Source organism: Carassius carassius, chromosome 16, assembly GCF_963082965.1.
Source record: "Carassius carassius chromosome 16, fCarCar2.1, whole genome shotgun sequence".
Classification (NCBI taxonomy): domain Eukaryota; kingdom Metazoa; phylum Chordata; class Actinopteri; order Cypriniformes; family Cyprinidae; genus Carassius; species Carassius carassius.
Window position 1 is genome coordinate 25,912,912 of NC_081770.1, and position 22,623 is coordinate 25,935,534.

Below are 22,623 nucleotides of genomic sequence, written 5' to 3' on the forward strand. Positions count from 1 at the left end.
TCAAAAGTTAAGTAATCTACAGAAAAAGAAAAAAACCACAGAAAACAGGCAAATAATTTTTTAAGGCTTTAACTTGCACCAACAAAGTTTAAACTGCTTTCTTCACTTTAAGTCTTTTATCCATTTTAGTGTTTGCAACACACACTATAAGAAACATTTAGCCAACAAAATCTCTTGAGAAAACAACGCTTGTAAGACTTTAACACGCTTTCGATCTTAAAACTTGTAAAAAATTAAGCCATTTTAACAGCACCCTTTTTTGGGAATATATAAAGTAAACCTTGGTCTGGCACACACACACACACACACACACATGCAAAAATAACTTCTAACATAACCATGAATAAACATAAAATAAAACAAACAATTGTGAGTGAAACAATTTGAGCTGAAAAATCCTGTCATATGCACATAAACTGATCACCACATATAAGCTACTTATAAATATTGTAGAAACGTAATTTTCTGTAACGTTGCTTTGCAATGATTTGTATTGTAAAAAGCACTATAAAAATAAACTTTAATTGAATTGAACTTGTTCCCTTTTTAAAGGAACTGTGAATAACAGTTGTCTAAAAAAGACAATTTTAATTAGTTTATATCTAATTACAAATGTGCATCTTCCTGAAGTACACCAGACTTGTTCAAGCTCAATTGCTCCAGTAACTTATTTGGAGGAACTGTGGCACAATAGAAAAGAAGAAAAAGAAACAGAAAAAGAAACCTTGTTGTCCATATACATAAGGAACTCCAAGTGCATTTTGTTTGACTTTTCTGTCTTTTTCAAACTCACTCACTCCAAAAGCTTGTTTTTTTTTTTCAGATCAATTTAAATATTTAGTATTGGTTTACACAGTTTAGTAAATTGCCGTTTGTAAGGAAAGTTCAACTATATGCTCGACTGCATGTGCATCATGTGCATTTTTGGATACTGTATTCAATAAGCCGGGTAGCATTATGTGGCATTTTGAAACTCTGTTTGAAAAGACAAAAATGTGTAGTTATAGATCATTTAAAGTTATATTTTGCTGATATCCATGAAGGGCCAGGCCAACGTGAGTTAATTTAGCAAATAACAACAACAGTCCCTCCGTTGGCACATTAAACCAAATAAAAAAAAAGCCCTATAAACGTTATAAAAGACCCTATAAATTGAAAAGAGCGAAGAGACGAGCACATTGATTCTGGTGTTTCAGATATACAGTAATGTTAACCAATAGGCCAAGTTAAGTAAATGTACCTCAGAACTGTAGAGACAGCAATGAGATTTCTTTACAAAGGTAAATCAAGAAAGGTGATGTATCACATTTTCCACATATATATATAATGTTTTTCAACAATAGTAATAATCAGAAATGAGATTAAAAAAAATTGCATATTAGAATGATTTCTGAAGGATCAGGGGCCTCATTTATAAAGCGTGCGTACGCACAAAACGGGGCTGGAAACGTACGTACGCCAGTTCCCACGCAAAGGTTGTGATCTATAAAAAACAAACTTGACGGGAGAATGTGCGCACCTTTAAGCAAACTTTGAGCCGTGCGTACGCACATTCTGGAGACAAAGGGAATTGGCGACACCGATGGTGAGGTCGTGAACTGAAGTTAGATTGTAGAAAATAAATGTGAGAAGAACGATTATAAGAATGAATGACATTTAATTTTCACTCCATTTCATACGTTATATCCACATTATCATGAAGATTAAATCCAACAGTGTTATTTGTGCCGATTGTTTTAGGCTATATACATCTAGTAAAATCCAAACGTAATTCAAAATGTATTAAAAGTAAAATAAAATAATAATCAGCGCTGCCTTACAGTCACATTGTCCACAACGGGAGCACAGGAGGACATGGCGCGATACATGTGATAGCCTACAGAATAGCATGAAATACCCTTTTATTAGAGAACTGCAGAACACAGTGTAAAAAGGAAATATTTTCCTTAATGTACATAGCCTATATCATAAAATGTCAAAGTCTGCAAATACAGTCATGAAGCACAATCGCTACTCATCATCGGTCCTAACTATTACGGTGTTCATTACAAAACCGTCAAGAAGCATGTGTTCACTATAACATTTTCGTCTTAAATTTTCGCCCACAAATTAATTAAGTGATTTTGTCAAGGTGTTAACGATCAGTCTATTTGCTAGAAACATATAAATTCTCCGGTGACCCGGGTATGTAATGCTTCATGATGGCACTCCTGGCACTGTTGGAGGATTACGCTAATGGCAGAATAAGGAGAGAACGAGTTTTCAGGGACCATGATGATTTCCTGGCCCATGATGATGACTGGCTAATAAGCCGATTTAGATTCCCTAGAGCTGTGCTCTTGGATCTATGTGCTGAATTGGGTCCAGTATTAGAGAGGGCAACACGCCGGAACCATGCCATCCCAGTCCAAATACAAGTCCTCACCACTCTGGGGTTCTTGGCAACCGGCTGTTTCCAGCGGGAATTGGCAGACAGGTAAATTAATAATATAAAAAAACTATAAGTAATCCTCAAATTTGTCTCTAAGACCTTTTTGTATATGAAATAATTCTATTGGAATCTATCATCTCACCCTATAGGTCTGGTATATCACAGCCGTCCCTGAGTGCCATAATATCTGTCGTTTTAAATGGTATACTTAATATGGTTAGTCGATACATCAGGTTCCCCTACACTGTGCGAGAACAGGCCGAAATTAAAACGCAATTTGCAGCAATGTCTGGTTTCCCAAATGTAATCGGCGCAATTGACTGCACTCATGTTGCTATAAGGGCACCATCTGAAAATGAATTTGCTTATGTTAATAGAAAGCATGTGCATTCTATTAATGTGCAAATCATATGTGACTCCAACATGACCCTCACAAACATTGTGGCACGCTGGCCTGGTTCAACACATGATTCCTTTATCTTGACACATAGCAGTGTAGGGAACAGACTAAATGCAGGCGCAGTACGTGATGGCTGGCTTCTTGGTGAGTTTAACAATATTAAAAAGTAGAAACTGTAACAATTTTGTTTTTAATATAATTATAACCTGCAGGCGACAGTGGCTACCCCCTGAGACGCTGGCTCCTCACCCCATTTTTAAACCCGCAGAGCGCAGAGGAAACTCATTATAACGAGGTCCACTCTCGTGCCCGCGCAGTTGTGGAGCGTGCCATCGGCATCCTGAAATGCAGATGGCGTGCTCTGGATGCCTCGGGTGGCAGACTTTTATACCATCCAGCAAAAGTGTGCAAGATTGTCAGGGCGTGTGGTGTTTTGCACAATATAGCACTGAGAAACGGTATTCCTCTCCCTCCTGATCTCCCTCTACCCCAGCATTACGACCCCGAGCCACAGCCCCCTGGCCGACAAGAGGGATATCAACGAGGTGCAAGAATCCGTGAGGATGTCATGCGGCGTTTGTAAAGAAAGACAAAACTCAAGGTTCATGTTTTAACTGCATCTTTTAATGATTGTGCAATTTCTTGCATCACTTCTCTCATCTGCCGTAGCTCATCTGCAACCCTGTTGACAGCGTTTATTGTCTCTCGCTGTAACTGCAGGACTGCGTCAGTGAGTACCCGACCACTTTTGGACGTGCCAGACGCAGAAGGGGCACTGCTTTGAGCCGGACGCTGTGCATCTGCATCTGAGAACCCCTCACCCTGAACCTCCTGTTCATTTACAGCTTCAGACTCCGGAAGGACTGGAGGACAAACAATTGGCAACATTTATCCATTTATCACCCCACACACTCAAATGTACAGCGTTAATGATTAAAAATCGGTTTAACCTTGCTCCTCTGTGGTTTGTCACGTCAGAGTCTCCCTCCTTTTCCGACACAATACCACACACGCTGACCTCCCCAATTATAGCCGCGATTTTGCTGTCCACTGATGTGAGATCAGCTGTACATGGGCCCCCACCAGTTGCAGCCACGCTCTGGCGGTGGGAGGACAGTTTTCTCTTTGCCTCCACCTTGAATGAATGAGAATCTTTATTTCACATATTTTGCATACTGTAAGCACATGTAAATAAAACTTTTTGAAAATCAATATTGCTATTTATATAGGTATATAGCCTAATAAAACACAAATGTAATATGTTGGTAAAAAAAAAATTTGTATACCTTCAGGTCGGACCATTTTTTCTTTAATTCTGCAACTGTCCGTTCTGTCCCACTGACACAATTGACGGCAGAAGCAATACTTTGCCACTCGCACTGCTTCTTTTTATTAGTGACCCCACTGCTGTGGCCACCAAATAACACAGTTTTCCGAGCCTCCACCTCCCCTACAAGTGTTTCAATCTCAGTATCTGAGAAATTACGTTTTTTTCCTCTTTTCTCACCTGTCGCCATTATTAAAATTAGGCTAACAGAAATGCACGTTTTCACTTTCTTGGATTAATTAATTGGCGGGTCGCATGCCAGTTTTCCAGGTATATATGGGATTCCACTCTCATTTACATGCTGATCAGCAATCATGAGGTGATTTGCATTGACTATTTATGGTTAAAAATGGGCGTGTACAGGGCGGGATATGAGGCTGGTTCACGTACGCACATCTGCGGGTGATCTGTGATTTATAAAGGGAACATTGCTTACAGGTGTGCGTACGCACGGTTTTATAAATCGGAATATTTTTTGGCGTACGCCATTTTTGGCTTTTGGGCGCACGTAAACTTTTAGTAAAGATCCTACGCATAGTTTTATAAATGAGACCCCAGGTGACACTGACGACCAGAGTAATTATGCTGGAAGTTCAGCTTTGATCACCAAAATAAACTGTTTACTATATATTTACATAGAAAATATCTATTCTGATTCGTAACTCTATACAGTAGGAAAGACAAATTATAACTTAAAGAAGTATGATAGTCATTCATTAATGTCTATGATAATGATAATAATAATAATAATAATAATAATCATGTCTATTGTTTATATTTGTATGTTAGTAAATGGTGTTAAAAATATATCTAATGAGCTGCGGTGGGTTTATGGTGTGGTGGGCCGCTCTGTGCTAAAAGTCCATGGCCACGTTTTAGCCCCAGTGATATATATACTGCAAAATTCAATTAATAAACACACAAGTCCTGTTGAAAACTCCAGCATATGCTGGTTAGGGATGTTTGAAGCATGGCTGGTTTAAGATGGTCCTGAGCAGCAGCTAGATACTCAGGACCAGCAGATGACCAGCTAAGAACCAGATTAAACCAGCTCCTGATCAATTTAGGACCAGCTTAAACCAGCTCAAACCAACAGCTATGCCTCATAACATATCTAACCAGCATATGCTGGTTTTTTATTTATTTGTATTTTATTTTTTATTTTTTATTTTTTTCAACAGGGAGGACACACAAATACACACTATCTACTCCTAGATCTGTCACAAAGTTTTTAATATATATTTTTTTTTCATGTATGTAGCCTACATTTATAATACTATATTTTATATTATATCACTTTTGCATGAAATGCGAGGGTGTTTATAATGCAGTGTCTATGGAATGAACAGTAAATTTGTGACCCTGGACCAAAAAATAAAAAATAAAAAAAAAATCATATAAGGGTCCATTTTTTGAAACTGAGATTTATACATCTAAAAGCTGAATAAATTAGCTTTTCATTAATGTATGGTTTGTTAAGATTGAGCAATAGTTGGCCAAAATATCTTCATGGAACATAATCTTTACTTACAGTAATATCCTAATTATTTATACCGAAGCAATGTATTGTTGTATATCGCAACAAATATAACTGTGTGACGTAAGAGTGATCCAGGGTCACATTTAACATCATTCTCTCTTCTGAATGCAGTCTCTCTCAATTTTTCCCCATTTTTGAGAGTCGTGAAAACACCATCATGGAGTTTTTCTTATGCTGTTTGAGCAAATTGAAATGCAAAAAAAAAAAATGTATTTGTGGCACTCTCCCATTCTCGAAGTTAACCCAACTACGATGACTTCCACTGCTGAGAAACCCAGAAATGTGAAAAAGGTCCATGATCACTATGGTGGTTGTAATAATTGTTTTTTTTTTTTTTTTTCATTTGATCCAAATGTGTGATGCCATTGTTGTCAGATTCTGTTGGTAATTTAATTAATCCTTGACAAACAGCTTTTGAGTTTTTTTGGAAATACATTGAAAACTATATTGATGTGCTTTATACAGTGCTTAATTAAATTTATTTTAATTTGTAAACAGCTCTCCCTGATTCACTGACTGCACAGTAATTAATAACAGTCACCAGCAGGGTGCAGCATTTAAACATGAATGTCTAAAGACATTGCTTTTTCTGACTAAACGAAAAATTAAAACTCTAACCAACGGTGACCATTTACTTGTAGGATATCAACATTTTTTCATACATTTCATGAGTATGCAAGAAATATTCCTATATAGATTGTGTAATTCATCTATGCTAGAGTCATAAAAGAGGCCCATAAGATATTGTGTTACTGTTTGGCCACTTGATAGAGCTACTGTACACACATTATCTTCAGAAAAGGATCATTACTGAGAAAGCCTGCAGTGTAGTCTTGAGGTGCTGCAGGAATGCAAATAAAGTGGCTAGTGATTATATATTAGGCTTCAAAATTCATAAAGCATGTATTGATTTGTAAAGTTTATATTGATAAAATATCCAGGAATCATAAACTTTTGTTGGTCACAGAGTTTATTTCCTTGAGTAATCCCATCTAATGCCAATGGAGAAATGCTTTAGCTTTTTTTTGGAGGGAACAAGGGTGAGGCGGTGGCTCAGTGGTTCATGTAGGTTGTCTACAAACTGTAAGGTTGGTGGTTCAATCCCCGGCTCCACCTGACCAAGTGTCGAGGTGTCCTTGAGCAAGACATCTAACCCCAGCAGCTCCCGACGAGCTGGATGGCGCCTTGAATGGCTGACACCGCAGTCGGTGTGTGAATGAGTGTGTGAATGGGTGAATGTGAGGCAAATTGTAAAGCGCTTTGGATGACCATGTGGTCTGTTGAAAGCGCTATATAAATGCAGTCCATTTACCATGAGTTGGCCTGCCGCCCACTCAAACAGGAAGTTTTTCTGCCCAAAATTATTAGTTACTATTTAAATGAAATGTCTCATATAATATTACATTGCTTAGAAATGTAGAAACATGTGCGCATATTACCAGCTTTATAAAGGCAATCTAATTCATATTACTTAAATACTTAAAATAAATGCAAGGATGAGATCACTGTTTAAGAGTTCACAAACAAAAAAAAATAAATAAAAAAAAAACATAAAAAAAAAAAAAATAACACATATACGGCACATTTAAGTTAAAAATTTCAGAACATTGAGCATTGATCTAGGAAAACTTTTTTTCCAGCAATACTCAAAGAATAATTAAGTTATCAAACACATAATAACTCAATATGCAATAAAAATGAAAAACAATGCACATAAATCAAACCCTTGTTCTGGCCAACAGAAATGGTAAATTAATTAGTTTACAGTTTCAATATTCAAGGTAAATATGACACCAGTTGACAACCTGCCCCAAAAGAGATTTATGGAAAAATACTTTTGCTTTTCAAACACAGTTTAGCCTTTCAGTTAAAAATATTATTATGTGGAATTCATCTTTGTGTATGTATACAGTCTATACTTTTGTGTTCATTTCATAAAACTATACATTTAAACTTAAAAGTTGTAATAGAGACTGTGAAAGGTTATTGTAATATTACAAAACCATTTTTGTTCTTTTATTTTTCTATGTAACAAACATTGCTGATTTCCTTGATATTTGTTCCTCTGGTGGAGTGCTGTGTTTTTAAAACCCTGTTTCATGGTAAAAGAAGTTAAACGTTAAAAACATGTCTCAAGAAGTTCTTCCACAGGAGTGTGTGTTGCGTGAGTGGCTCCTCAGACGATCCCCTGGCTCCGTCTAAATACAGTCACTATGTCCACATGTGTATGTCGGTCTGCTAACGCATTCTCATCCCAAGGCGTCATATACTGACACTCTTGACATTTCGTCAACATCCTACGCATATGGCACCCTCTAGCGTCAATATGAGACACAGATTATGGGTTAAGGTTAGGGTTAGGGTTAGGGTTAGGGTTAGACCGCTAGGAGGCGCCTTCTGGCCCATTTTTATCTGCTTCTAATATTGACGCTAGAGGGTGCCATGTGCATAGGTTGTTGACGAAATGTCAAGAGTGTCAGTATATGACGCCTTGGGATGAGAACGGTCTGGTATGTCATAGACCCAATCTCAGCTTTCAGACATTTACAAAATGTTAACTGACTGAGCCCTTAAATAGACTTATATGGGCCCCTTTAAGTCCTTCCAAATGTCTATTAACTGCTGTGGGGAACTCAGGATTGTCGTGATAACTCTGAGAAAATCCTCTCGCTTATATTGCCCCATATAGGCTTTAAACTGTGAAGAGTCTGGGGGAGATGAGGGTGCAACGCCCAACTGTTTCAGACAAGCGCCCACATATGCATCTTCTATGTTAAAGGGCTTTACTTTCTTTGATGCCTCAACTAATTTTTTTGGTAGGTCACTGGAGAAAACATATGCCATTCCCAGTAGGTATGTGGGGTATTTCGGTTCAGGGTACAATTCCTCTGCCACATACCATTTAGAGTTTATGTTTCTGACAACAACCTCGTTCCTCATCAAATGGCCTGTGATGTAGTTCTGTCTGGGTGTGTTGGGTGACAACAGCAGGGTCATCAGGTTCTCCAGGTTTATGTACATATCAGAATCAATCTTCATAGCATAAGCTGCTTGAGGGCAACGAGTGGCCAGCCAGTCCATGATCACCATGGTCTTTATGGTCAGATTGAAGTAAGAGTCCACAAAGTTGCTCTGCAGTAAATCTCTGTGTTGTCGACTCTCTTCCTCCAGCTGATGTTGAGCTTCAGCTCCTCCAGTCAAACCCACCAAGAACAGAGTCAGCACTGCTTTTCCCTGCACTGAGCTCTCAGTCCCCCATGTGCTGCGGATGGCGTTACGAGCCTCCAGCTGATGGGGGGCCACAGGGACCATCAAGACCAGGAACGGATCCTGCTTACATTTATCAGGTTCATCCAGGATGAAATGATAGTTGCTAGGATGAGCCACATAATGATGGATAGTTGTACCTCTTGGTTGGATATATTGATTGGACAAAGGTGCTAATAAATCATTTTCAGTACGATCAGCCGAAGTGCTTTTAATTACCTTATAATGAATCCGGTTCATGATTTTATTCAACCAGGTTTGAGAGAATGTAGTTGTCTCAAAGACATAAGCAACAGCAGACAATAAAAATGCTAATGTGAGCAGCAGAATAAATGTCTTTTTAATGTGACGCATAAATAGACCACTATCTTGAGCCAAACTGCAAAGAAAAAAAAGAGAAACAGATCAAAGATGCATTTAATAGTGAGAAAAAAACTGTTGAAATGTGTTTTTTAAATAGGCCTGTAATTAATTAATTTTATAATTGTTATTATTATTTTAAAACAACAACATTATTTAAATTTTTAAATGTAAAATTAGTTTCCTTTCAGTCGGTCACTCACAACGCCACGTCGGTGACTGATGAATTGGGGCATTCGCATCGGTAGACCAATCTACTTCGAGTGTAAACTAAACGAGCCAATGCACATTGGCATGCAATTATTGCATCCAGCTGCCACTGATCACAGTGTGAGTATAATAAGGCAGCAGGTGCAATGCATACCAGCTTTTCGCTTCAGAGCCATTTTGCTCAAACTGTGTCCAGCTGTGAACTACGAGGTCAGCACACTCTCAGAAGCTTCATGTGTTGGGGGGATGGTGATCAGCGGTGGTTGTTCCCAAGTTGTGGGTTGCGCAGTTCAGGCTGCACTACCCCCTGTCGTGTTGCAAGTGTCCAATTTCACTCTGTGCCTGAGCACTAAAAGAGCATTTCCTAAAGAGCAAATTTCTCTAAAAGAGCTTAATGTGTATGGACATCAAGCACGCTGAGGTGGCCTTCGTGGATGAGTCATGTTCCCAAAAGATGTGAAAAGATGACCATCTCGGAGCTGCAAACCAGGCTTCGTTACCTTCAGTGGGGTGGAGTCCCATTGCCGCTGCCGCCAGGGGCGTGTCTAGAGCATTTTCAGTGGGGGGGCCATGCTGGGGCACTGCCTCCAAATGGGTTGGCTGCCAGTGACAAAAAATAAAAAATAAAGAGCTAAATTCTACAGTATATTACGTAAATCCTATTGTTTTTATTTTTATTTTTTACTTGAATATAGTTACTTGTAAACAAATGCAGTAATAAAGCACATTTTTGATTAATTTAGTTTTTTGTCATCCCAGTATATATCCATTAAGTAAAATTTCAGAATAAATAATTTTTTTCTTTTTTTCTTTGAAAGAAACTCCCTATATCTTTACTTCTTTTCATGGATTGGCACTGCTCTCTTCCCTGCCTTCAAAAGAAACACTTATTTGTGTCTGTTATTCTCAATCTCAAAAAAAAAAAAAAAAAAATCTAATTGTGAATGAAATGCACAGAATGCATCCATGTCATGTGTAAATGACTAAGTTAGGCCTGACAATTTGAAATCAACCACGACCAACATGAGCAGAGCCTGACGGGGTAAAAACATTGATCTGAGAAAACCATACAAACCATATATAAAGGTTACCTACCAGCACTTTGTTTGGTGTCTTGTGATGTGTCGTTCTTGAACGATTCGTTCGAATCTTTAACGTGACTAGGGAAGAACAAGTCGTCTCTGTGACGGCGACATCACTTGGTGGTTTTTTTTGTTTTGGTTTTTTTTACAGTGGATTCTAATCTTCAAAAATTACTTTGTTGTATGATTTATGTCTTTTGAGTTCACCCTTCAGATTAGTCTATAGAACTTTAGTGTTACTTGTTAAGGATTCAAAATGTTATTTGCTTTTAATTTATGTCATTATGTCCTTTTTGAGCAAGCATCTTATACATATATTAGACCAATTTAAGCAATTATTATACCAGCAAACTCAAAATTGGATTAAAAATTAATCTAGGCTATAAATACTTGGATTATAATATTATTATATAGTCTAGTGTTTATTTACTGATAGACAGTCAAAAAGACAAATGAATCAATATTTTATTTATAACAAGGTTTTATTTATTTATAAAATAATTACACACCACATATCCTCAAGAATCAGTAACAAAAACACAGTGACAGAAATCGCGCATGGATATGTAACTTGATTAAGGAATGATTTGAACCCGAAGACTTGTCAGACAAGAGTCTGAAGACCCAGGTAAAGAATTAATTCATCTTTTCTGTATCTTTATAGCATTTTAGTTTTGTATTGTTTGTAGTGTGATCAACGTTTGCATAAGTACTAGATGTGTTTGGGAAGTAACACGTAACATTTTAATTACATTTTGCTAAAATGAACGAAATGACTCGAAAAAAGATTCGTTCATTTTGCTGAACGCGACTCAAATGTCCGAATTGGTATAATGATCCGAACTTCCCATCACTTTACTGTCTATGGTCTCGACTTCCCACACTTGATAAAGTAAAAGTCCAAGTCCCCGACGAGCGACGAGACTGGACACAAAGCTTCAGGACCTCAGACCAGCTCTTTGTCTGTTACGGAGGCCAGCAGAAGGTTAATGCCATCTCTAAGTTGGCTCATGGCGCCTTGCTGACAGATATTTGTAGAGCTGAGGGCTGGGCGATCCCTAACACATTCGCTAGATTCTATAGCCTTTGTGTGGAGCTGGTATCCTCCTGTGTTCTCACCTCTAACGGGTAGTGGCACAGATAGGCCCCAGTTGGAGTCGGCTTGCTAAAACTGCTCCAGAGTGTCCGTACTGTAGATCACCCTAGGCAGTCAGACACAGCAGAATGTCCGGCACCAGGCTTCATGATGAATCCGCGAGAACCATGGAAGGCTGGGTTCCATATTGAGACCTAAGCGTTACTCATATGTGTATAGTCCACGGTATAGCCTTAGAGCTTGCCCCCCTCCCCCCCTTCTTTCTGACTTCTGCCTTCTCAAGAGGGTTTTAATCACCTCAAGTTTCTCCATATACACCTAAATAGATGCCATATGTGTATTTGCTTCCGAAAATGGGGCTTCTGCAATGTCCCTGTTCCAAGTGAAACGTGTACGTTTTCCCAGTGTTATCCAATCTCACCCAGTGAGGTAGTGCTCACCCAGTAGAGGCAGTCCACATGGCGCTTTGGTAGGGATCCCAATTCATTGGTCACCAATGTGATGTCGAGACTGACCGACTGAAAGTGAAAAGTCACATCACGTCGCCACGGTTGCTGTATCACCACTGAGCAGCCGGGTCACCGGCTCAGCTACTCAGCAAAAACCTGGTATGCATTGCACCTGCTGCCTTATTATACTCACGCTGTGATCAGCAGCAGCTGGATGGAATAATTGCATGCCATTGTGTATTGGCTAATTTAGTTTTCACTCAAAGTAGATTGGTCTATCGGACCGATATCCCAATTCGCAGGTCACAGATGTGTCTCTGTCCCCTCCTATATATATATACATTACAGACCAAAAGTTTGGAAACATTACTATTTTTAATGTTTTTGAAAGAAGTTTCTTCTGCTCATCAAGCCTGCATTTATTTGATCAAAAATAGAGAAAAAAAGTAATATTGTGAAATATTATTACAACTTAAAATAATAGTTTTCTATTTATTATAATGTATTCCTGTGATGCAAACCTGAATTTTCAGCATCATTACTCCAGCCTTCAGTGTCACATGTAACATCCAGTCTATCACATGATCATTTAGAAATCATTCTAATATTCTGATTTGTTATGAGTGTTGGAAACAGTTCTGCTATCTAATATATTTGATGAATAAAAGGTTAAAAAGAACTGCATTTATTCAAAATAAAAATAAATTCTAATAATATATATTCTAATAATATATTTTCTTTACTATCACTTTTTATCAATTTAACACATCCTTGCTGAATAAAAGTATTGATTGTACTTAAAAAGTTACTGACTCGAAATTATTGACCAGTAGTGTATATTGTTATTACAAAATATTTATATTTTAAAAACATAGCTTCTTTTTTTTTTTTTTTTTTTTTATTCATCAAAGTATCCTAAAAAAGTATCACATGTTCTGAAAAAATATTAAGCAGCAGAACTGTTTCCAACTTTGATAATGAATCATCATATTAGAATGATTTCTAAAGGATCATGTGATAATGATCCTAAAAATTCAGCTTTGCATCACAGAAATAAATGATAATTTAAATTATAATAAATTTAAAAACAATTATTTTAAATTGTAATAATATATCAGAATGTTACATTTTTTTCTGTATTTTTGATCAAATAAATGCAGGCTTGATGAGCAGAAGAAACTTCTTTCAAAAACATTAAAAATAGTAATGTTTCCAAACTTTTGGTCTGTACTTTATATATATTTATATATATACACACACACACACACACACACACACACACACACACACATGATCACCTTCTAATTAAAGCAGACATGCTCAGTATTAGCACAGATAATTGTTCTAATTTGATTTCAGACAGATTTCAGACAGAAGGAAGAAATTGCTTACCTACTTTTTAGTAGCCATTCTGAGGAGTTCAGCTATGATCTTGCAGCTTCACGTATTCCCTGTTGAAAAACCTCTCTCTCATATCTAGCAACAGGTTAACTAGAGGTGGAGCTTGAAAGCAATCATTTTTTTGTTGTTGTTTTTTGCACCTGTGATACCCTAGTGAAAAGAAAAAAAAATGTATTTGTAATATATTCGCTGTTTTAATAGTACACTGCAAATATACTAACCAAAAATTTACAATCTTTAAATGTATAAAAAGTATATTAGCATTATGCTTTTGCCTATTTTCACAATACAACTTTTAACAAACCTTAAAACAATTGTAATTTAGTATATATGAAGAGTTTGGTTCCAAAATATGATAAACGACATTTAAAAAAATAAACAAATATGAGTTTCAGCCAAAATCAGTATTGTTTCTGGTCAGTATTGAAAAGTACATTTTTAATTGGCAAAGATGAATGCACTTTTGGTTGAAAGTTGAATGTAAGGGAAATCTCATTTTGGTATTTCTGCCAAGTCAAGTCACCTTTATTTATAAAGCGCTTTAAACAAAATACATTGCTTCAAAGCAACTGAACAACATTCATTAGGAAAACAGTGTGTCAATTCAGTTCAGTTCAATTTAAATAGTATATGTGCAATCATTTGCAATCAAGTCAACGATATTGCTGTAAATGAAGTGACCCCAACTAAGCAAGCCAGAGGCAACAGCGGCAAGGAACCAAAACTCCATCGGTGACAGAATGGAGAAAAAAAGACTTGGGAGAAACCAGACTCAGTTGGGGGGCCAGTTCTCCACTGACCAGACGAAACCAGCAGTTCAATTCCAGGCTGCAGCAAAGTCAGATTGTGCAGAAGAATCATCTGTTTGTTGTGGTCTTGTCCCGGTGGTCGTCTGAGACAAGGTCTTTACAGGGGATCTGTATCTGGGGCTCTAGTTGTCCTGGACTCCGCTGTCTTTCAGGGCTGTAGAGGTCCTTTCTAGGTGCTGATCCACCATCTGGTCTGGATACGTACTGGATCCGGGTGACTGCAGTGACCTCTGATCTGGATACAGACTGGATCTGGTGACCTCGGAATAAGAGAGAAACAGACTAATATTAGCGTAGATGCCATTCTTCTAATGATGTAGCAAGTATGTGTTATTGGAAGTGTTCCCCGTTCCGGTTTACCTAATGAATGCAGCCTAAAAATCCTTTAATGGATTTGGATATTAGAAGCATATTAGTGTGTTATGTGTAAGCCAGGTTGAAGAGATGGGTCTTTAATCTAGATTTAAACTGCAAGAGTGTGTCTGCCTCCCGAACAATGTTAGGTAGGTTATTCCAGAGTTTAGGCACCAAACAGGAAAAGGATCTGTCGCCCGCAGTTGATTTTGATATTCTAGGTATTATCAAATTGCCTGAGTTTTGATAACGCAGCGGACGTGGAGGATTATAATGTAACAAGAGCTCATTCAGATACTGACGTGCTAAACCATTCAGGGCTTTATAAGTAATAATTATTATTTTAAAATCTATACGATGTTTGATAGGGAGCCAGCGCAGTGTTGACAGGACTGGGCTAATATGGTCATACTTCCTGGTTCTAGTAAGAACTCTTGCTGCAGCATTTTGGACTAGCTGTAGTTTGTTTACTAGGCGTGCAGAACAACCACTTAATAAAGCATTACAATAACCTAACCTTGAGGTCATAAAGGCATGGATTAACATTTCTGCATTTGACATTGAGAACCTAGGCCGTAATTTAGATATATTTTTGAGATGGAAAAATGCAGTTCTACAAGTGCTAGAAACGTGGCTTTCTAAGGAAAGATTGCTTTCAAATAGCACACCTAGGTTCCTAACTGATGACGAAGAATTGACAGAGCAGCCATCAAGTCTTAGACAGTGTTCTAGATTATTACATGCAGAGTTTTTAGGTCCTATAGTTAACACCTCTGTTCTTTTTCAGAATGTAGCAGTAAGAAATTACTCGTCATCCAGTTTTTTTATATCGACTATGCATTCCATTAGTTTTTCAAATTGGTGTGTTTCACCGGGCCGCGAAGAAATATAGAGCTGAGTATCATCAGCATAACAGTGAAAGCTAACACCATGTTTCCTGATGATATCTCCCAAGGGTAACATATAAAGAGTGAAGAGTAGCGGCCCTAGTACTGAGCCTTGAGGTACTCCATACTGCACTTGTGATCGATATGATACTTCTTTATTCACTGCTACAAATTGATGGCGGTCATATAAGTACGATTTAAACCATGCTAATGCACTTCCATTAATGCCAACAAAGTGTTCTAGTCTATGCAAAAGAATGTTGTGGTCAATAGTGTCGAACGCCGTACTAAGATCCAATAGCACTAATAGAGAGATACAACCACGATTAGATGATAAGAGCAGGTCATTTGTAACTCTTAAGGAGAGCAGTCTCCTGACTGGAAATCCTCACAGATACCATTTTTCTCTAAGAAGGAATATAATTGTGTGGATACCACCTTTTCTAGTATCTTGGGACAGAAAAGGGAGATTCGAGATTGGTCTATAATTAACTAGTTCTTTGGGGTCAGGTTGTGTTTTTTTTGATGAGAGGCTTAATAACAGCCAGTTTTAATGTTTTGGGGACATATCCTAATGACAATGAGGAATTAATAATAGTCAGAAGAGGATCTATGGCTTCTGGAAGCACCTCTTTTAGGAATTCCTCTCTGCTAATCATGACGTTCATTTTATTAAGTAGTATGAGTTTAATACAGGATATTTATAGTCTGATGTAGTAAAAATTAAATTTGTATGGTGTTTTCAGTAAAATCCAATTAAACATAATTATATTCAAGATCACAGTTTATGCTCACATTTGATCCCAGATCAGTTAGTAGACCTGCCACTTCATACTGACAACAGATTAATACATCTGTAAGCTTAAAAAATAAATGATTACCCACGTGTAATGCATAACATAAAACTGTTAAATTTTAATAAGCTTACAAAGCATATAAATACATTGTGTGTGTGTGTGTGTGTGTTCACTGCTGTGTGTGTGCACTTAGGATGGGTTAAATGCAGAGCATGGATTCTGAGTATGGGTCACCATACTTAGCTGTATGTCACGTCACACACTGGTAAAAACGATGTGTTGCATTTACTTAAAATATATATGCACCATTTTTGCAACACACTTTTTAAGTAAACCCAACTTGGAACAATTTTACTTAAAATAAACAAGATAATCTTTGTTATATGAATTTAAATATTTGAGTTCACTCAACATTCTTTACTTAAAATATTCAACATTATGTAATCTACCAAGTAATTTCAAGTTGTGTTAAATTAACATTTAAGCTCATTTATATTTAAAAAATTTAGTTGAACCAACTGAACATTTTAACTGAATTTAGCTCTTCAGCTATTGGTCTGCTTACAGTACATTTAATACCTTAAATAAATGAAACAAGCAAATTACACAAAGCATTTTAGTTAATTTTTTTGACAGGCTGCAGTGCAACGGTGAAGCATAAAACCGCACATCATTAATATTCAACAAAATGTGACAAATATTCAAATGGAAGTTCACTTCCAACAGGTTACTTCCTTGATTTTTCACCCTTTGCAACTCTTTTTATAGGATTTAATTTTTTCCAACATTTACTTTTGTACAGAATTCCTAATAAAACTAGAAAAAAGCATTTTTCCTTTCTTTTTTTTTGTTTGTAAGACAGAGATTGCAATCTTCACAATTGGTCACTTTTTTTCACCCTTTCCAAAAATTGTTCTTACATTTACTTTAGAACATGCACTCTTTGGGGTAACTCAGATTAATTAAATAAATTAGGCCAAGTAGAAAAACACAAGCCTTTGCAACACCTGCCAATTCTGTCATCACCTTCCAGCACTATCCCAGTCTGTAATGGATCATCTGTTGAGTCACCTTTCATGATGATTTTAAGTGTGAGCAGTTCCAGTTTCTCCTTATTCCCATGAGTATCCTTAAAAAGCAGAACAAAAAACAAATGTGTGTTTACTAACAACACCACTTGATATTTTTTCAGATAGTTTCTCAGTGCAAAAAATACATTGCAATGAAATAACAACAAAAAAAGATTTTGAAATAGACATTTATATTTTAAAAATAAAATAATTTATTTTTAAAATAAATTCATTTTATTTCTATCTTTGTTGGTTGAATTTAATTAACTGCCTTTATATAAGTTGTTTATTTAGATTTGGAGAGTAACTTGGTTGTTGATCAATTTCAGATGCTCACCTGATGGTGCTTGATGAGATTTTGAGGATTTTCAGAGAGGCAGACTATTAAGCATCGAATTGCAACTTCTCTATGTTGTTCCACAGGGCTGGTCTGAAAAGTAAAACAAAATGTGGCTTGTTATGGTGCATACACACAAAATCACTATACAGTGACTCCACAGAGTTTGGGAATGAAGGCTTTATTTGACCAACTCATCTATAATGACGGTGAAACTGCTGATGGAAAATGAAGTTGAAAGAAAAATTAATTTTGAAAGAGAAAATAAAAATCTATACACCACAACAATGATCAGAAATGTATAAAGTGACAAGAGTTTTTTTTTTTTAAAGCTAATTGGAGAATGGCCAAGTCTGTCAGTTGATCCACCCAAAATGTTTTCATCATTCACTCATCCTCACACTGTGCCCGATTAATGACTTTCTTTAGATAAACAGATAAACAGAAAGTGATTTTCAATCCTGGTCCTGAAGAGCCACCGCTCTGCACATTTTTTATCTATCTTATCCGTTACCAGTGCTCTCTTTGGATCATTGGCAGAGGGAACGCAGGTTTAAATTTAGACATAGGAATAGTTGTCATTTAGAAATTATTTTGCATGTGTCTGAATCGAGATCACCATTACTTAATTATCGTACATATTGACATGTAGCATATATTTTAGAATATTATATAAACCAAACCTCAAAATTAACCTGCGCCCAGGCCCAGACTGCCACTTATAGAGAACATGAGAACATTGTGACTGAACTTTTTTTATTTTTATTCTGGAATGGGTTTACACGTACAAACTCAACGTTTTCAAGTATTCATAACACGTTTCTAATTACTGAAGCATTATTCTAAGTGATTCAGAACTTCAATTTAAAGGTTCTTTTTTTGATCACAAATGCAATAAACGAGTAACGTTATACATTAAAGAGACAAATTAATTAAGCTTACCTCTTTTTAGCATCGACATCACATTGCGTTTCAGAAATGCATTTCTTCACCCACTAACACACACACACATTTGTTTTTGTGAGAAGTGGGGACATCCCATAGGCATAATGGTTTTTTATTCATTCATTCAATCAGATTCAGGAAGATAGACCGAGTCAGAGTCAGGAAGACATCCCCAGCTTTGATTTTGACATATTTTTCAAGTTCCATACAGTGGTTGTCATACAGTGAGGAGAACCATGCATTACACTGCTTCATTTGTATGGCATTTGCAAAGCCCACAGACACCAGCCCCTTTATATCTGTAATGGTAGATTGGAAGCATGTTCATCAAAAAATAGAAGAGCATGAGAAGAGCAAAATGCACGGAGATTATGCTTGAGGCCTATTTTCTGAGGGTCTCCAAAAGTAACATTGAGGGTCTGCTTATGAGGAGAGAGAGACACAAAGTCTGAAGCAGCATACACCCTTGATGATAGAAGTCTTGGCCATGGCAACTTTTTAGAGTTGATAATCCTGTTGGGGAAATATGACATTTGTATGAATGAGCATCTTGTTGATTGTATAAAGAAAAGCCAACCACTCCACAAGTCTGTGTCAAGAGGGGGAAGAGGTGCTCTCATCACATTGTTGTCCAAAACTACTGTCAATAACGTTATTACCACCATTCACCAGATGATGCAAGCCACCATGGGCAGACAAATTAAGAATGCAGGTATGTTTTCTGTGCAGATTGATACAACACAAGACATTACAACACAAGACCAGGACAAGCCTGGTATTGGCGGACACTACAGAGAGTGTGTTGGCAAGTGATCACTTTATTCCCTTTTGAATGACAGTGCTGTTTTCCTTTGAGAATCATACCAGAGGTTGAGCATCTGGGAGAACGAAAGCAAAGACCCAAAACACAAACACCTCGCTCTAATTGGAGAAACAAGGTATTGGTCCAAAGACAGCATGTTGAGGAAGGTATTTGGAGATTTTGGTAAGCTAGAGAGTTGAATGTATGTTGCTTTTCTCTTCACACTTTCAGCCATAAAAGACCAGACAAATTTCAACACAAATGCACGGATAAGGGCACAAAGCTTCATCGAAGGTCTTCTGAAATATGAGACTATCCTCACAGCCCAGATATTCCTGAGAATATTTGATGTAACCTCTCCAGTGTCTAAATATCTCCAGACAAGTGGCATGGATATCCTTTCTGCCCATTGTATGATTGTCTCCATAGAGGAACAGCTGAAAAGAGTGGCATGAGATTTTGAGAGTGTCAAAGCAGCTGCAGGCACATTTGTTTAGCGGGCCAACAGGAAGACACTGGAGTGGGATGCAGAAACAGACCTGGAGCTGCAGGTCACTCTGCCATCAAAAAGGATACAGAGGAAGAAAACTATGCCTGGAAAGATGGCAGAACATGAAACTTTTGCTGATGCAGAGAGTGCCTATAGAATTGATGTCCAAAATTTGATCATGGATACAGTTATTGAGAGCCTTCATCAATGATTTCTGAGTAGTGGCACTTTGTATGCTGACTTGGCTCTTCTGGACCCTAAGAACTTTGACCAGATTTTGGCCAGCACCAGCGATCTTCCGCAGACCAAGCAAATGCTTGCTTAACATGGACAGTACAGCAACAGTGACCAATTTACAAAGTGAGCTCTCAAGTCTGGCTGAATAGTGGCCTAGATTGAAAAGATCAACATTTGATGAATACACTATCAGGACAACAGAGGATGTACCTCAATGAGATGATGAGGTGGAGATTGTGAACAAGAGCTGTTCATCTTGCAAGAGCTGTCCAGCGTGTTGTTTCCGTATTCTTAGTCAATTCAACCTATTGACCAATGCATACCCCATTTTGGGACTTGCTTAGAAGTTCTTACTTACACTGTCAGTCACCCAGGTAGCTTGCGAACGAAGCTTCACCACTCTTAAATTCATAAAGCATTGCTGAGAGAAGTGAGCAACTATGGAAATTGCTCACCTAATTAAAAGGAAAAGAAGGTAGTCATTTTCAGATGTGTGTACAATAAGCCCTGTTTAACCATATTTCTATGTTTTCTTGGTTACTTGCTTTACACTTTACTTTACACTAACAAATATTTATTACATAATGCTGAATAATCCCTAATCTGTTTTGTCTCCTTCACAGGAATCCTTTCATCTCTCTTTCAAATGTGCACATACACAAGCCATCTCGTCCTCCTCATAAAACTGCTGCTGCTCCCAGAAGGTTCCCTGAATCTTGATGACCAGCTGATATACTTTATTGATAGTTTTATATTAATAATGTTGTTTGTCTTGTATGTTCTTCTGTTTGTTTCCCTTTGTTTACAAATATTACCTAATATATGAGGCGTTAATTAAAAAAAAATGTTTAAATAGCATTTCTGTTCATTTCTCATTTCTTGTATTTTGTTATATTTTTATGCTGTAAGTGGTGTTAAAAATTATTCTGCACATTAATGAGCCAATGCGTTATGATGTGGTGGGCTGCTGTGGGCCAGAAAGTCCAGGGCCACTTTTTGGTCCCAGTCCGTCCCTGCACGCCTGTATAGCGGACGTGCGCGAGCTGATAAGCAGAGCGCGCTGAGTGGATTGAGCGTGTGGCTACGGAGCCCCTAAAGGGTCATTATGGTGTAAAAAAATCAGAGTGAAAAAATTTGGGGTGGGAGGAAAAAAAAATATATTTTATTTTTTGCGTTCTCTCGCAAAGATATTTGCGTTCTCTCGCAAAACTTTTGCGTTTTCTCACAAAACCAGCTGAGTTCAGACAAACACTTCCTGTTTACTTTACAGCTTGTAGTGGTTCATACAGCTCCATAAATCCACAATTGAGCGGTTCAAGTTTTGTTTTGAACTCAGGAGCTTCGGAGGAGGGACTGATGACAGTGTTGGACAAGAGAGGGCCAGGCTCAGACTTTATTTTGGGTTTTGGTTCTGTTAGTGTGTGACAGTCGTCCATGAGAAGGGTCTGTCGTGCTCTTTTAGGTATATCGTATTATTAAAGTTTTGTTTGAATGTTCACCGGTTCCTGCCTCCTTCTTCCCGACTACAAACGTTTATTACACACTGGATGACTAAATTCAGTACACACCCTAGGCTATTCCTAGAAAGAAAACGCTTTATTAATGGACTAATTAGCCTATTCTAAGACAGTGGTATAAAACGGCAGAATTCGGTAAACACTTTATTTATAAATTCTAGGCTACATGAAAGCCCAGAACAGTTTTATTTTAAACTTGGACTCAAGTTCAAATAGGCTACAGTCAGCTTTTAAGACCTGGTTTTGGGACATTCTAAAACGCTTAATGTGGATAGCTAATAGTGACATTGGAGGCCCAATTCGGTAAATCCTAATAAATACTTTTAAATCTAATAACAATTTTAATATTAATAACCTTATTAATAGCTATCAGTAAAGCAAATAGCAATAATGCAATGTTTCTCCCCCATTTAAAAACGTCAGGCTATAGAAAGGTTATGCTTAAGGGAGGTTAATGGACAAATACAGTATAGGCTTAAACCAAAATATGGTAAACCGTAATAAAATATAGCCTATTATGCACAGGAAAGCAGTCAAGCCCAGAACAGCTAGAAACGAGCCAAAACCTCTCGTACCGCTCTCATTCATCACAAATCCAAATGTTTCCATATTCGCAATGTATTTGAAGCTAAACCATTATTGATTAAAATAACTGGGCTCTGTAAGTTCCAATATCGATGGGAAAAAAATCATAATGAACAAAAATGTGCAGCACTTGAGTGGGCCGGGGCTCACGATATACGGTACAGACATAATACAGATTAATTAAATTTACTGTGTAACATTATATCTGTATTGGTGATTCTTTATTTTAA

General features: G+C 37.3%; 1 protein-coding gene across 2 annotated transcripts in view; it reads right to left on the reverse strand.

The window, feature by feature from the left end:
* Positions 1-9,393, reverse strand: part of LOC132160039 (beta-1,3-galactosyltransferase 2-like) — a 35,410-nt gene extending 26,017 nt beyond the window's left edge. The window contains exons 1-2 of one of the 2 annotated variants that reach the window (XM_059569734.1): positions 8,222-9,393; positions 7,328-7,936 (exon numbers count right to left, since the gene is read on the reverse strand). In XM_059569734.1, coding sequence (XP_059425717.1) covers positions 8,279-9,319 — 1,041 coding nt within the window. In that variant the 5' untranslated portion in view covers positions 9,320-9,393 and the 3' untranslated portion in view covers positions 7,328-7,936; positions 8,222-8,278. Of the gene's footprint in view, positions 1-7,228; positions 7,937-8,221 lie in introns of those variants that run through there. The other variant, XM_059569733.1, reaches the window with a different exon arrangement.
* Positions 9,394-22,623: the final 13,230 nt, after the last annotated feature.